The following is a 15,682-nucleotide window of genomic DNA, read 5'->3' as shown; positions in this document are numbered from 1 at the left end:
AAGTATTACCTTTTTATGGATGTTTAGTGTAATTTAATAAAGCTTAAGTTTATTTCCGAATGAAAGCATAGCAGAAGTACTGTTTAATGAACAACCAATGAAAATTATTATACCTTGCACTATATTTTATTATATACATAAACCAAAAAATTTGCAAACTCAACAACTTGTAGTAAAATTCCACTTTGTCTATTCCAAAGATTATTGAAATGTTATCTTCAGAACAGCAGTCACAAAATAAAGTCTGCAACAGTGAAGCTTGTTACAAAACCAATTGATTTTTCCCTAGTCATGGGATTTAGGATATTGCAGGCACTAGAAAAGTCTTCAGTTTTTCTTTGCTACTTTTTAATTGAGTTCTGAAGTATGCCGCACAAATCTACTTTCTTAAATTCTCTGCAGCAAGTAATCAAAAGGTAGAATTTTTAAGAACTTTACCGTAAAGAAAAGCCTTTCAGCAGGAGAAAGCCTCTAGCTTTAAACTATTTTTGTAGTAATCTTTCTCCAAATTATTTGGACTCCTGTTCTACTTGCTCAGAAACATCTGCCTCAAGTCCTTGTTTTAAAGTACTAAATTGCAGGAAGGGATCTCAAAAGTTTTTAAGTGTTATTTTCCTGTAAGCAATTGCTGTCACTGTTGTGAGACTATGTAAAAAAATAAAATTCCATTTAAAAACTTACAAATCACAGAAGCAGTTATTTATTAAAATGTTACATGGATTTGAAGCAACTATAAATCACACTTTTTTTTTTTTTAATTTTGCTGAAACATTTACCTGCATTTCTTATACCTATATTTTAGAAATGCTTCAGGAATCTTAGTGTTCATCACTTGCACCAGTAGAACAAGCACCTTCAGGGCACTAATCTCTTCTTCAGATAGTTTCCTCAGTTCCTTCTGATAAACTTTCAAGATTTACATTCTTTCACCAGAAATAGGTGGCAGTCAAACTCCTCAGATCCTTGATAGAAATCTGAAGTGCTGTCATAGTTTACAGCAGTCATTAAGGGGGAAAGGGCTGTCTCTTTACACTATACAAATCACAAGAGACGGTTTCCCTCATTCATCCTGCCAAAAGTTTATTAATTAAAAAAATCCTGAAGTTCATAGGACAATCACTATTCTCCCTCCCTCTTTCATGAGGACTGAAGACAGAATATGGCCTAAAATTAGTTCTTTCAAAAGGAGAAATACTGATTTAAAGAGAGACCATGTACACAAGTTCAGATTTAAATCCAAATCCTAGTTTTAAAATTCATGTGGTTAAATTCATCCATAATACTGTGAGGCACTCACTGCAACACATAACAACCACCATATACCTCAAGAGCACTTTGGTAATCCCATAAAAATCTGAATTTTATCTTTGTTATTTTAACGTAGGTAGCTCAGATGCCTATAAAGCAATTACATTTACAGCCAATTTATGTGTACCAGTGGCCTGACACAGTGGAAACATTTATATGGTATCTGACAGATAAAAGAACCAAACCCATTCGTTTTCATTCCGGGTGGTATTCTCAGCCCTACCCAGAAGCTTTATCAAATAGATGTCTTTTAAGGTGTGCCTTGAAGCTACTTTGTACAAAGAGGGGGTGGAAGGAGGAGGAAATTCCAGACCTGAAGCATGTGCCACCTTTTCAGATTAAAATTCCTTGTCAGTTGACTAGTACAGCAAAATCACAGCCAGAAGTCACCCATCAAAAGTTCTGCTCGCTATTCACCTTGCAGACAAGCTCTGTTAACCCTAAAATTAATGACATCGTAAGCTAAAAAACCTCAATATCAAAGATCACCACTGTAAAATATGAATTGGCCAGAGTAATTTCCATAGGAATTCTTTTTTTTTTCCTGCCAAACTGATAACACTGAATGCATTTAGTGCCTTTGAATGGCAAAATTTACATTTTACAGTTCAGTCACTGCTGCTGCATGCTGAGGTGCATGTTAGGCAGGGCACTGTAACAAGTATTGCGAGGTCCTCCAGAGCCACTGCTTGAGCAAGAAGACTTAAGAAGAACTCAAAGTTTGAGCACTGTTGTTCACTACCAACCTGCTGGTATCAACAGCCACGGTGTTGGTATTATTCGTGTGAAGTCCTCAAGTCAACTGACCTACTTGATCTATTTCTCTTTCAACTGCTGCTGAATACCAACTACGCTGTCATTGCAGTAACGGTTCTTGGCCAACTGCCTAGTAGGTCTTCCACTGGAGCCATAATTTCCACTTGTATCAGAGAGCAAAGCTTGTTTCAGCATAAATTATGAACAACTTCTAAAATCAGTGTTAAAAAAGCCTAATTAAGTATTGCAAAAGGGAGTGAATATGGAAGTAGGGGAAAATATGTAAAACCTTTCGGTTAGATTTACTTAAAAGCATTTTTATGATAAAATGTGAAATTTGCAGGTTTTTGAAGAAGCCCTACTTCTATTTCCATTAATGGTAAAACTAATTCTCTTCTAGAACTGAAGTTCTGAGGCATGCATTTTTGGTAATTTTGTGTCCCTTAGGAATACAGGCTTCAATTAAATTGTATATAATATTATTTCTACAGTCTTGCTTCAAGGCATAAAACTAAGCAAATCACATAATAGAAATCTCCACGAAAACATGAAAAGCACCTTGCATACATATTAAATACATACACATAAATATATCCAACTTGCTTAGTGCAAGAGCAAGGCAGAAATCCACTGGTTCCAGAGATGCTCTTTTGGCCACTGTTTCCTTTTTCCGGAGCACACTGGCTACTTGGTAACATACAGTGTATTGGTAAAACATCTGGGCTGCTTCCTGGCAGTTTGTATTGACTGAGATATTTTTTTAATAATTAATCATCTCCTGAACGAAATGCTTCCACATGTATTTAGCAACGTCTCTAGATGTCTTACAGATACACTACACATTGCTGCAAAATGAAAACGGGACTGAGACACTCTAATTTTAGGAAAATGCAAACAACAGCAGGCTTACATTTGCTTAACTATTTAACTTCCCAGGAGAAAATAAGATAACTTGACAAACAGTTTCAAGGATGGAAATGCTTTTAAGCTGCAATAGTAAAAGACTAAGTGAAGGTTTCAAACTTCCATGTCAATACAGAACTCCACATTTGGTTTAGGAGTATGACTGAAATGGCAATAAAAATGGCATCTGTACTTCATGTAGGAGAAACACTTAGAATCCCCAGAGTTTGGAGTCTGTATGCAGGAAAATACCGATTCGAATAACCAGAATCTGTGATGTAGTGCCATTAGCAGGAAGAACATTAAAATGGAATTCATATTCCCTATCCGTATTTCTATTTTCTACAGTTAGCGTTATATATAGTTGAGTGGAGTTGACAGTTCCTAGTCCATGCACGCAGACAGGGCCCATTCGCCGAGCTCCTGGGCAGCGCTGTGCAGTTTTCCTGAGGCAGGGAGCACCGCAGGGCACGCACTGTGCACTCCTACGTCTGCCAGATCAAGCAGGGTCAGCGCTGACCTGGAGGTAACGATACCGCCAGACCCTGGGCAGGTCTCCACGGAGACACCGGGTTAGCTATTCGCCATGTTTCATCAACACATCCCTGACACCTAGATATCTCAATTAGCCTCGCTGTTGCACGCTCTACCTTTTAATACCCTAGATAACCCTGTATAGTGCAGAACACACGCAGGTCAACTGCAGTGCTTGAGGCCTGAAAAATGACGAGTATAGAAGAGGATATGTCCTCTTCTTCACAGCGCTACCAACCCTGAGGCCTGAGACGTGTCCTGAAGAGCACGGCTTGCAGCCCTTTCTGCTGTGTGCCACTTCCACCGTACAGGCACTTGACAGGCGATGATGGCCCCTTTCCTACCACAGACATGCATCTTCGGGGGTTACCATTAACAACTCTCATATTCTTTCTTGGAGTATACGCTGGCATGAAAACACCACAGTCTATCACTGAGATACCGAGGGGAAAAAAGTCCCAAAACACCCCCCCCCCCAAAACCCCCCAAAACTCAGACAAACCCCAAACCAAGCAAAACTCCCTCTTTGTCCTTTGCTGAATTTAACAAGTCTGCACAGTGGCAGCTGTAGCTTCTGAGGCCACGATTTGTAACACAGCCCCGTTTACAAAGATGTAACAGAAATAACTCTATTTGTAACAACAGAACACACATTTATTAATCCCTACAGTCAACACATCACATAACAATTTCCAAAAGTGCAGAAAAGACTTGTTGTTTCTATTCCTTAAATCACCTGGAAAAAATACTACTCATATGAAAAAAGCCAACATACTCCTCAAAGACCTGTGTGCCCACAAAGAGTGAGATCAATGTCATCTTAGCACTGAAACTGCTCATGATCAAATCTACCTCTCTAGATGGAGCAGTCAAAAAGCTGACCCTTTAGAAAAATAAAGTATTTTAAACAAGAGGGAAAGTGGGAAGAGGAGGGGAGACGAGGGAAGAAGAGGAGAAGGACAAGGAGGAAGGAAATATGTGGGGAAAAAAAATATCTGAAAATGCATGTTTTCTAGAGAAGTTTGTTGTTGTTGTTGTTTATTTACTTCCCATAAAACTGCATCTCCTGATTAATAAATGGATTTTGATCATAATTTACTACATTACTGATCTGGTTTCAGCTGAGATACAGTTAATTTTTCTTTAGAGTAGCTGGTATAGTGCTGTGGTTTGGATTTAGGATGAGAATAATGTTGATAACAAACTGATGGTTTTAGTTGTTGCTAGGCAGTTGTAGTCAAGGACTTTTCAGCTTCTCACCGTGCCCTGCCAGGTGTACCAGAAGCTGGGGGAGCACAGCCAGGACAGCTGGCCCAGGCTGGCCAGAGGGACATTCCCTGCCATGGAACGGCATGCTCCGGGTGTAACTGGGGAAGCGAGACAGGAGGTGGGATCACTGCTCGGAAACAGACTGGGCATTGGGTTGTTTGGTTTTCCTTTTGCATGCAGTGAGCAATTGCATTTGTGCATCACTTGTATTATTATTGTTATTGTTATTATTATTATAATTGTTGTTATTATTATTATTATTCTCTTCCTTTGTTATCCTATTGAACTGTCTTTATCTCAACCCATGAGCTTTCTTCCCATTCTCCCTCCCATCTCCTTGCAGGGAGGAAGAGTGAGTGAGCGGCTGCGTGGTGCTCAGTTACTGGCTGGGGTTAAACCACGACAATTACCAACTACAAATTGGCCTTACACATTACAATTTCTCACATCAATCCCTTCTAGGAAGACATTAGTACAGACAAATGGCTCAGGAGGTAATCCATTCACACTGGGAAACAAATTATCCCATAACAATATCTGCAGAGCAAAGCTGTTACAGTGTAAATATCTACTGTGTAATACAAATACTGTAAAAAAAAAAAAAGAAAAAAAAAAGATAATCTTGCTGAATCAAGACCTAGGTTATAATCCTGTCCCTTAAAAGTACCTTTTTTTTAATCAAAGATTTCACTCTAGTTCTCTAACATCTACATACTTATGTCATTTTATATCTAAGTAGCACCATTAAATTAAATGAGATTACAAGAACGTGTTTGCTTATGATTTTGAATAGGACTATGAAGGATTAGGGCTACCAATAGCTTATGTCCAGAAATTTAACTGCTCAACCAGTCATAAAGCAAGTTTTCTATTTAATACTAACGTTTTACAAGGTTAACAGTTGATATAAGACGTGATCTTCAGAACAAATTGCCATTTTAAAAGCAATTCAGGTTTTTTTCTTTTGAATAAACTGTGTTTCCTGCTCACACGTTAATCTTTTATTCTAAACCACTGAGCGTAAGAGCTGGTTATTTTGCAAACATAAGGTATCAGTTTCGATGTATAAACATCATGGTGACTAACAAAACAGAACATCTCAAAATTCTTGGGTTTATGAAAGCCTCCACAGAAGAGTTCCTCTTTTCCTAACAGCTACAGATGTTAGGGACAACAAATGTTTCTAGCGGAAAAAGGAGGGCAGGTTAAGGACGAGACCTTTCCTGTTACAGTAAATGTGTCAAAATAGAGGCCTGTTACCACATAAGATACTTTTAAGCCTATACTTCCCCAGAACTCCATAATGACTAATTGCCACTGAACAGAGAAAAGGACAGAAGGACCATCAGTGCTTAGAAAAAAGCACCAGGATGACATCATTGCCTGTCTGCCAGCCAGGAAAGGAAGAGAGGGATTATCTGAATAGTGAACATCTGGATTCTGTATATAAAGGCAATGAAGGATTTTTATACATATTAGTTTACTGAGTTCCACTGAATTTTTATCTTACAAAGAAGCAGTAGTGCTACGATACCCTTCTATAATGAAAAAGCAACAGGAATTCCAGTGGTCTGGGTTAGTGCATTAAAAGACACACAAACAGATTTATCATTCACTGCTGCTTTGCTACATTTAATTGAAAAAATTTGGCAGATACTTGAACTTATAACTCTTTCTTTTCAAGTTAAAACAATGTCGTTTGGTAACACTGGTTTTCTTCTTTCTGTTAGGGTTTCAGATATGGAGATTGTAAGTGACATGATTCTGATCATGCTCAAGCTCAAAACTCATTCAGTTCCCCATCCCAGTACCGTAAAGACTGCTTACAAAAAAATCTTACATCTGAAATGCTTCAATTTCTTGAGAATACAACTCAAACCAAATTTATATTTTTTACTTTTTTTTTTTACAATACAGCAGAGTTCCCACATAAGTCGCAACTCTAATAGTTGTGTATAGACTCAACTAGTCTGTGTATGACAACTCTGTAAAGTCGCCGTGAAAAAAAATCAACTTTATTCTAGATTAGAGTACTATGCAAAGAAACATTCTTACCTTGAACTGTTAGAGTTGCTGATGCTTCAGCTTTTCCAACCATATTTTCTGCAACACAAGTATACGAGCCCATGTCTCCTGCCGTAACTTTCCGGATTTTCAAGGTATGATCATCACGGATTTCGTATCTTTAAACATACATAGTAATAAACAATAAATAGGAATAGTAGAACTTTCTGCAATTGGTGTAAAGGGTAAAATATGGTGGGTTTGCTCTCCTTTTCATTCCTACATTTCCCTTAGAAATAAAAATATGTATAAATCCTTACAAATTGGTAATGTATAAATAAAGTTTTAAAAGCAAAATATATCTAAACATTTGAAAACCTTTTTCTGATTTCACTTGCAATGTGAGTCAGTTTTAGCGCTGTCAGTAGAATTTCACTGGCGTAATACAATCATAAAGCTGTAATGCAGAATGTTTTAATTTTTAGAACTCTTTTAACAAGTACATGTAATAATAGTTATTATTCTCCCTATAATTTTTTCCATCTCAATGATGGATTTTTTTAATATAGTTGAAAATATTGTTCTCAAGAAGATAAGAATTGCTTGAAAATCAAGATAAATTACAATTAATTCAATGATTTTTTTAAAGAACAATGTGTCCTGTTACCATTTCCTCTCATCACCTTTTTTCTCTTCTTTGTATAATGCAGTCAATGTGTTTCTCTTTATGGGAAGTAAATTTTTCTCTTAAAAACACTATAGTTTTGATTAAGGCTATAGACGAGATTAACAAGAAGCTGATTTTGGATGACTGGAGCCAACTGTTACAGGGTTTCTTCTTTCAATCCCCTCCCCTAACAGGTTTTTAAACTGATGATTGGGAATTCAAAGTAAATAAATAAATATCTATCACAGAATGTATTGCTTTTTTAATAAGACATTTTATTTTTTGGCCTGATTTAGAGCAATGACAGGGGAAAAAAAAAAGTTAATTGGAAACTTAGTAACAAAACCGTGTACAACCAAGGCAGCTTTCTACATTACCAGACTAAGTTTTATATGAACTGCAATTCCAATATATACTTCTTGATGTTGTAATCTAATTTATTATTTGTTACACATTCTCCAAAACTTTTAGTAATTACAAAAGACTCTTTAGGTGAAGAATCTGTATCAGATATTACTGATGGAACTTAGGGGTTTTTTTGTTGTATGTGTCTTGTGCTTGAGAACAAAAGCTTGAGAACAAGCCATTCTTAAGTTTCAATATAAATTATAACTTCAAATGGAGCTCAATGGTAATTAGAAATGTCTGATTATATCAGCCAGGCCTTCTAGATTCAAGAGAAGGAAGAGCTAGCTGTCAAATGTTGAATGGCTACATCATGTACCAAGCTAGATGTCATTAAAAAGGTAACTCCATGTACTGCACCTTGCTTTTGGTAATTCCCCATCATCTTTCCTCCATCTTACTGTAGGGACTGGGTCACCTCTTGCCTCACACTTAAACTCCGCACTATCATCAACAGTTACAGCCAAATTACTTGGTCTCTTCACAAAAGATGGTCTCTCTACAAGGAAAGGAAAGAAAAACCAGGGATTAGTCCAGCAGTTCTGTGCCCAAATTGTGACTTTCCTGGAACTGTGGCTGTTAGAGCAAGGGACCAGGGTGAGGAATCTGATGGAGGTGCCTGTGCTGCCCGCCCTCTCGCATCCAGCCCCAGGACAAGAGCTCGGCCAGGAGGCAGAAGATCAGTGGCCCTGCAGGTGGCCAGTGCTGTGAACCTCAGCGCAGGAGGCAGATGCTCTCAACAGTGGCTCAGGATCCAAGCATAGACTTCCTTATTTCTTATGTATCATCGTCACAGCTACTATAGCTAAAGGAAAACACAACCTGCACAGAAAATCTAAATACAGATCAATCCTCAGATAGAAGCAGGCCTGCTGCAAGGACCTAGACAAATGACCACTCATCTCCTGCACTGCTTCAAAAAGACATAAGGCACAAACCAAACATAGTCTTACTGGAGGTTTTGGCTGAATGGTGCCCAGCATAGTAGCTCTATGAGGTTGCTTGCAGGTATCAGCAGCAGCTAGTATTTGAGGCAATCATTTCCAATTCTACATTAGAAAGACAACATTTTCTTTCACTAGCACACATAAAATAAACCAAGCCAAAACCCCTACAATGTCTCTGTAATCTTTATTCATAAAAATTGCTCTTATCCCTGACTGACATTTTAGGACACAGATGACCCAAGTCCTGGCTCACCACAGCCAGATTAATTGTTGCATACTTTTTCTCAGGCTTTCTGAAAGAAAATGGGATCTCAGTGCAGGCTGTGCTATTTTGGCAACTCAGCTACTAGCTGGAAGTTTCAGGAGAGGAATCGACACACTTTTCTACCTGTAACAGGGTTCAAATCTTTATGGTGCTGGGCTATTCATAGTTTCATACCAGGTTGGAGTGCGGTGAGGTCTGTACATGCATAAGGAAGAAAAGTGTTTTGTTTTTAACTATTTCTGGGATAGTCCAGGAACGATTACCCATCTAGAGAGGCAGCACCAGATGACAATGGGATGTCCATAAAAGAACAGGGAAGGTTCAACAGGCGAGCGCTTGGCAGGTTCCTTTGCCTAAGGCAGATGACCTTTTTGCCTATAAACCTATGAAAGCTTTGAGTGAGTTGAGGCTTGTTTTGACTCGTATATATTAAAGATATAAATATCATCTCCCTGGAACTGGAAGAGTCTGAAGCCATTGGCACAATCAGGAAGTGTGAATACCCAAAAACATGCAATACTTTTCTCACAGGAGTACAAAAGCACCAGACGGAAGGATAAAGAGACAACTCCATATTCTTACTGTCTCACATTTGTGTTTGACAAAGGTGGTTCCAAATATTACTTTGATATTTGCAGATAAAGATACAGAGATTCAGTATTATAAAACCTTAGTGAATGATTCAAGAAGGACTGAAGTGGAAACGTGAACTGAACAAAACGCTATAAAAGAACTTTCTTCATTCTCGAGGATGTCCGGACCAACTGGACACATGTGGTAGAAAACTTACCTTTGCTTGCAATTCTAGGCAAATAATATTAGATGAAATAGCAAGTTGATCTTTCAGCTGTCAGTTCTAGCCTCGGTTCATATACAAGAGGTGAGAAATAAACCAGGGACCTACAAATGTGAATCTAGCTGTGAATTAAAAAATACAAATATAGACAGACACACCCTTTCTTGTAGTAAAAACAGTCTGATTGCAAGAAAAGAACATTATGGAATAAACTTCAGAGTAAGAATAGTTTGAGGAAGAATATTCAACTTAATTATGCAAGAGAAAAAGGAGTGATCTGGTAAGACCAGGACTGCTGCACAACAGCAAAACCACAAGAGGCACACCATTCTTTAGATTCACTTTCCTAAAGGAAATGTCTGCCCATTCATAACACTCTTATTCAAACGCATAAAAGGATAAGGGAAACCAGCACTGATTTAAGTATCTTTTGATTTAAGTCTTTGTCACATGATTATTTGGTAAATACAAGGAAAGCTTAGCAGGGATCACTTTGAAAGTTTCTAATATTACAGTTTCTGGCATATAGTCCTCCCTCTGATCTAAAGCAGAGACCTAAAAGCAAAGTTCAACTTCTAAATAACCAAACCCCATAAAGAGAAGATTTATGCTGAAAGATTTTAATATATGAAGTCAGCATGTTTTTCATGCTTTTTCATGCATTTCTAAGGCCTGAGTTGAAAGAATAAGGTGTATTAAAGATTTCTAGAGACAGAGTGATAAGACATTCAAAGCTTTCCTCTCCTGTTTGAAAAGAAAACCTCACTAGTTTTCCCAGGCTGAAAATCAGAAATGTATTTGAAGGGAAAATGAGATGAAGGAAAAGGTAAAGACAGACCTCTCTTTGCAATGCATCCCTCTTACAGGTGTTCCACAAGAGCAGTATTATCCAGCCTGGATTATCTAACAGTCCGTACTGTGATTCCCTGGTTAGTAGTAGACTAGTGATGAGCAATTAACTGGTACAGTTGACTAGGGGTCCAGTGCCAGAACTTTACTCCTCGAACTATGACCTTCTTTCAATTTTAGATTTTGCTTGGACGTTCTAAAAGTCTATTTGACAATAAATTTCCTCCCAAAGTGCTTCAAAGGTATCTATAAATTAAGAAAAGGAAACAGTATGGTGGATCATAGGAAGTCTTCCTCAGCTTCTAAAAAGACTATCTTGCTGGATATGCAATTTCAACAACTTTGAGATGGCATACAGTCTCATTTTATTAAGGAAAACCCTGCTTCAAATAAAACTCTGAACAGGACTTCAAGTTGCTTGAGTCCCAATTCTAAAAAGTGGTGAAGACAGATAAAAGTGCCAAAGGCTAACAAGGCAGATCTGAAAAATTATTTTAAAAAAAAAAGAGCAAAAAAAAAAGCCAGGACTACTGCAGCAGCACTGTGATGGAAACCAAAGAGTTCTGAACTCATGGCTAGGATATATTCATCTTGTGATGATAAAATATCTATTCCTTCTGCAGAAACAATTAAGCTATCTCAAGCCCCCTCTGCTTCAAACTAACAAGACACATTTTGAAAGAAAACTACCAAAGCTGCATCTACAGTGATTAGGAGGCAATTCTCATACGCTGAAGGTATTCTGAGATTGCACTTGGGGTTACAGCTTCTTTTCTGCCATAGCAACAAAAAATGCAATTTTCAGCTAAGCTCAGTTATCTTAAATGAAAGGTGGAGAGGAACCATTATTAGGATCACTTGAACAAGTAGACCTGTTGTATCTTTACAACACAGCACACACAACTGTAAATGAAAGGATAATAATTTAGAATGGCAATTCAGAACAGCTCTGATTTTCTTCACCGAGAAGGAAAAATTAAGCCTCTGCTTCTTAGCGATGTTAATTTTTGCTTTGCTACTATTTTATAGCATTGATCCAGTCAGTGGACACTGGAATTATTTTCAGTTTGGTAACTGAGTATGAAAGCAACAAGATAGTGACAAGAATCCAAGGTGGACTGCAAAGCCATTAACTGCCACCCATTTGCTAGAACACAACTGTGACAAAAACATTTCCATCATAAACACTGAGAAGGAAACAGATGAGAATGACCCTTAATTAAAACCTTCTTAGAAGAAACAAAAGATGGACATTTTCACGGACATTTTCATTAATACAGATTTAAAAGAGGAATTCTTACCTAAAACAGTGAGCTCCGCAACTTCACTTTCACGTTCTCCAACCATATTTGTTCCAACACAAACATATTTGCCAGCATCATTCTTTCTTGTGTAGGTGATCATAAGCTTTCCTCCTCTGATCTAGGACAAATCAAGGATAATAAAAAATACTTTAATATGAACTAATAATTTAATAATATTTATTAACTTGAAAAAGGGTTTGTTATAGGTAATGAAAAAAAAAGCTATCAGTGATTTGCCAAATCATAAAAAGGTGGCATAAAAAGTAAAATTACTATGTACCTGGTTTCCTTCTGTTATGCACAAAGCTTGCCTGTTAGTTTTACATCAGTATTTTAAAATGTCTCAGATTTGGAACCCTGTTACTCTTTTCTTCATTCTGCTTAATGCAATACTGGCTGTTCAACAGCCTGTTTAATGCGCATTGGACGGAAGGACTACAATTGCTTCCTATGTACTACTGCAGTTTGATATAACCAGGTGGAGAGTAAAAATTAGCACTAGACATAAATTCCATTTTCACATCAAGTGCTGCAATTACTTATTCTTGACAAGAAATATGGGGACGTTATCCTACCGTTGGTCATGCTTGTTATTATTCATGAATTTTGTGTTTGTTTTCATTTTCATTTCCAAAGGAAGCTAAGAAAAATTTTTATTCTTTAGTTCTTCACCTTTGAATAAGTAATTTTAAAGGCTGATAAGCAGCTGGGCAGAAGCAATTAAATCCTTATGGGGAAATGAATAACATTCTGCTCTTAATTCTGATTTCAGTTTTTGGAAGATAATGGAATTCCAATAACCTCAAAATTGGAAAACATACTTCCCCTTTGTGATTTCAAATCTTATTATTTTATTTAAAAATATATTTTAAATGCATATGAAAATATCTGATCTCCCTTTAAAAGTATTTATTCTCCCATTTGATTGACAAATGGTTGAACAAGTATCAAAATTCACTGAAACGTAGCAAAATTTGTGTAGGCAACTGAATACATACCATGTTTACTTTAATATACAAAACTATTATTTAATTACATTTATCACATTTTTAAGTGAACATATGCTTGTATAAGCCCTATCACATATGAAAATCACTGCAGTTCAAGGCATGGGTGGAAGTAAACAATAAATAAAAGCCACATATGAAGCTACATGAAAGGGTCTAATGTGGTCAGTGACAAGGAGGAGAGTGTTCTCAATATGAGGTATTTTGCTCAAGTTGCCTGCAGCTAGAAATCTATCCCTGAAAATTTGACATCTTGAGCAGCGGTGGGCTCTTATTATCATTGTAAGATGTACGCACACAAAGATGACAGTCAGTTATTGAGATAAATGAACATGCACACGTAACGTAGATAGTGTTGCATATAAATTTCACTCTGTTGCCTTTGGCACTCGTTGTTTGAGAACAGAAAAGATATGTCCTTTATCATCCAGAAATCTAGTAATGCTGAAATTTCAATGGGGATTTGAGGCATGAAGAATGAAAAAATAAAGGTGACCTGCAAATACACATTTTTCAAGAATCTGTGTGCATTTTTAGATGGCTGACCACCTGAAATGGTAAGTATGAGAAGAGAAAGTAACATATAAAAGTCTAACTATATTTATTCCTTTTTACATCTCCCTCAATGACAGAAAGCTATTTATTTCCAATTAATCTATGCAAAGGATCTAAAAAAAAAACGTTAGGAAGATTTCCACATGTATTTTGGGGTACCTGTATATCCAGATATATATGCAGAAATAGATCTTTTCATGTGTATCAACATTGAATGCACTGGATTTTACAAAGGAATCTATTTACATATCACAAGAATTTACCAACTCAGCTGATGATTTCAAACCCATGTAAACTGAAAGCAGTAATTTTTGCACATGTTTTAAGAGCTTAAGTCCTACTGACGTTCATTATCATTTGTGCTCCTCTGTGATTTTGGTACTTACGAGAAACCCATTCAAACTCATTACAACATGACACAGCTCTATATTTTGCACAAATTGTAACCTCCAGCAAGAACTATCCAAGGAATTTCTTCTAGGAATCACCAGAAGACTCTTGAAAGCATAGATGGAGAGCAACATTAAAGCAGAAACATTTGAACAACTAAAATATCATTGAAAGCTGCTCTTCTTCCAAGTTATTTGAGATTTTCATAAGGAAGGAGAGGCAGAGGAAACATTCCCTCCTGGACGTTGAGGCAGACTTCCAAAGACATGACATGCCTACTGAACAAAGCTGCGCTTCCAAGATGGAATTCTGAATGTAGTTGGTTTATTTTTCCTAAGGGTTTTCCTTTGTTGATCTTTTTTGTTTGTTTGTTTTCCTTAAAACAGAAGGGTTTAGAACTTTAACTACAATGATGGCTATGCCACATTAAATTGTGATGAATTACACAGTTACAATAAAATGTACCACAGTGCATGTGGAATTACATATGTCTGTAACTAGAGCATTCACAGATGGCTAGAAGAAAGCACACTTCCGCTGTTGGGTCACTACCCAAGTTTTCCATTAAATGTTAACAATTAGGTACCCACCATCTCAGCAAGACTGATCAAGCCCTTCTATTTGTTAACGAGCCACTGCAAATTGAATCTGTAGCTATGCCAAACTTATGCTCTATATGTTTGCCACATTTTCTCTCAACAGGAAATGCTGGAAGTACCTATGGACTGTAGACCAATGGCTTTAACTAACAAAGTACGCAATGAAATACACACATGTGAATTTTTGTAGGAACACATAAATAAGCAGTGCTACATTTCTTCGTCTTACCAAGTTCATACCCAGTAATCCAGTACTGTAGTGAACAGCCAGTATTTAGAGCAGTAAAGAGCCAAATCACCTTTGGGGGCAGTACCTGAAATCATGCACATAAGAACTAGTCATAGTCTGTGGAAACTTAACAGTTAATCAAGGCGTTTTGAGTGCTTTGGCTCTTCTTCTCATATTCGTGCCCCTGCCACAGAATACACCAGCTGGACTTTATAGTAGCAAATGATATAATGGTTTGAAAAAGTGACAGGCAGTGTAACATTTCATCTCAAACCTCCAGAAGAGTAGCTACCAGGCTGAACACAAAGAGAAGTCCTTTCCTCCTGGTAAACAAGATATAGCAAACAGTTTTATTACACTGCTCTGGGAGATACTGCATATCATGGGAAAAGAATTGCTTTGCTAACTGCCAAAGCCTTAAGTCCAATTTGAAAAGATGGAAGCAAGCATCATGTTTCATTTATACAGAAATGATGCCATGGCACTTTTTGACTTTTCACGCCTCTTCAGGATTTTGTTCTGTTCTGTGCCTACCAGCAAATTTATCAGGCCTGTGCAAGTAGAGAATACAAGAATAGCACTGAATACTGATGAGAGAAAAAGATTGTGACCAGCGGTTCACAGATGATCGTCAGTTGCCTGTAACACATATGGATTGTAGTATGTATGTTAAGAGAATATATGATAGCATGGTGACTTACAAAGACTTATTGAAAGCTATTTTCTATGACCTGCCTGACCATATTTTGCTCCTCATGAGTAAATTGTTCATTCAAGCAAGTCCACTTCATTTATTTCTTTAAACAATAGTTGGAGATGTCCATACAGAAAATTCTAGGCACCCACAGAGTTAACTAGGTCCAGAATTGTAAATTATGGCCACCCAGCAGCAAAA

At 37.2% G+C, this 15,682-nt stretch overlaps 1 protein-coding gene across 3 annotated transcripts in view; it reads right to left on the bottom strand.

Annotated features, from left to right (window-relative positions):
- ROBO1 (roundabout guidance receptor 1) overlaps window positions 1–15,682 on the bottom strand; it is a 313,399-nt gene that overhangs the window by 75,240 nt on the left and 222,477 nt on the right. For all 3 annotated transcript variants that reach the window (XM_075769520.1, XM_075769537.1, XM_075769530.1), the window contains exons 4-6: window positions 12,005–12,125; window positions 8,207–8,345; window positions 6,826–6,953 (exon numbers count right to left, since the gene is read on the bottom strand). In XM_075769520.1, the coding sequence (XP_075625635.1) occupies window positions 6,826–6,953; window positions 8,207–8,345; window positions 12,005–12,125 (388 nt within the window). The remainder of the gene's footprint in view (window positions 1–6,825; window positions 6,954–8,206; window positions 8,346–12,004; window positions 12,126–15,682) is intronic.

Source organism: Balearica regulorum, chromosome 1, assembly GCF_011004875.1.
Source record: "Balearica regulorum gibbericeps isolate bBalReg1 chromosome 1, bBalReg1.pri, whole genome shotgun sequence".
In the NCBI taxonomy this organism is placed as follows: Eukaryota; Metazoa; Chordata; class Aves; order Gruiformes; family Gruidae; genus Balearica; species Balearica regulorum.
This window is presented reverse-complemented; position numbering and strand designations above follow the sequence as displayed.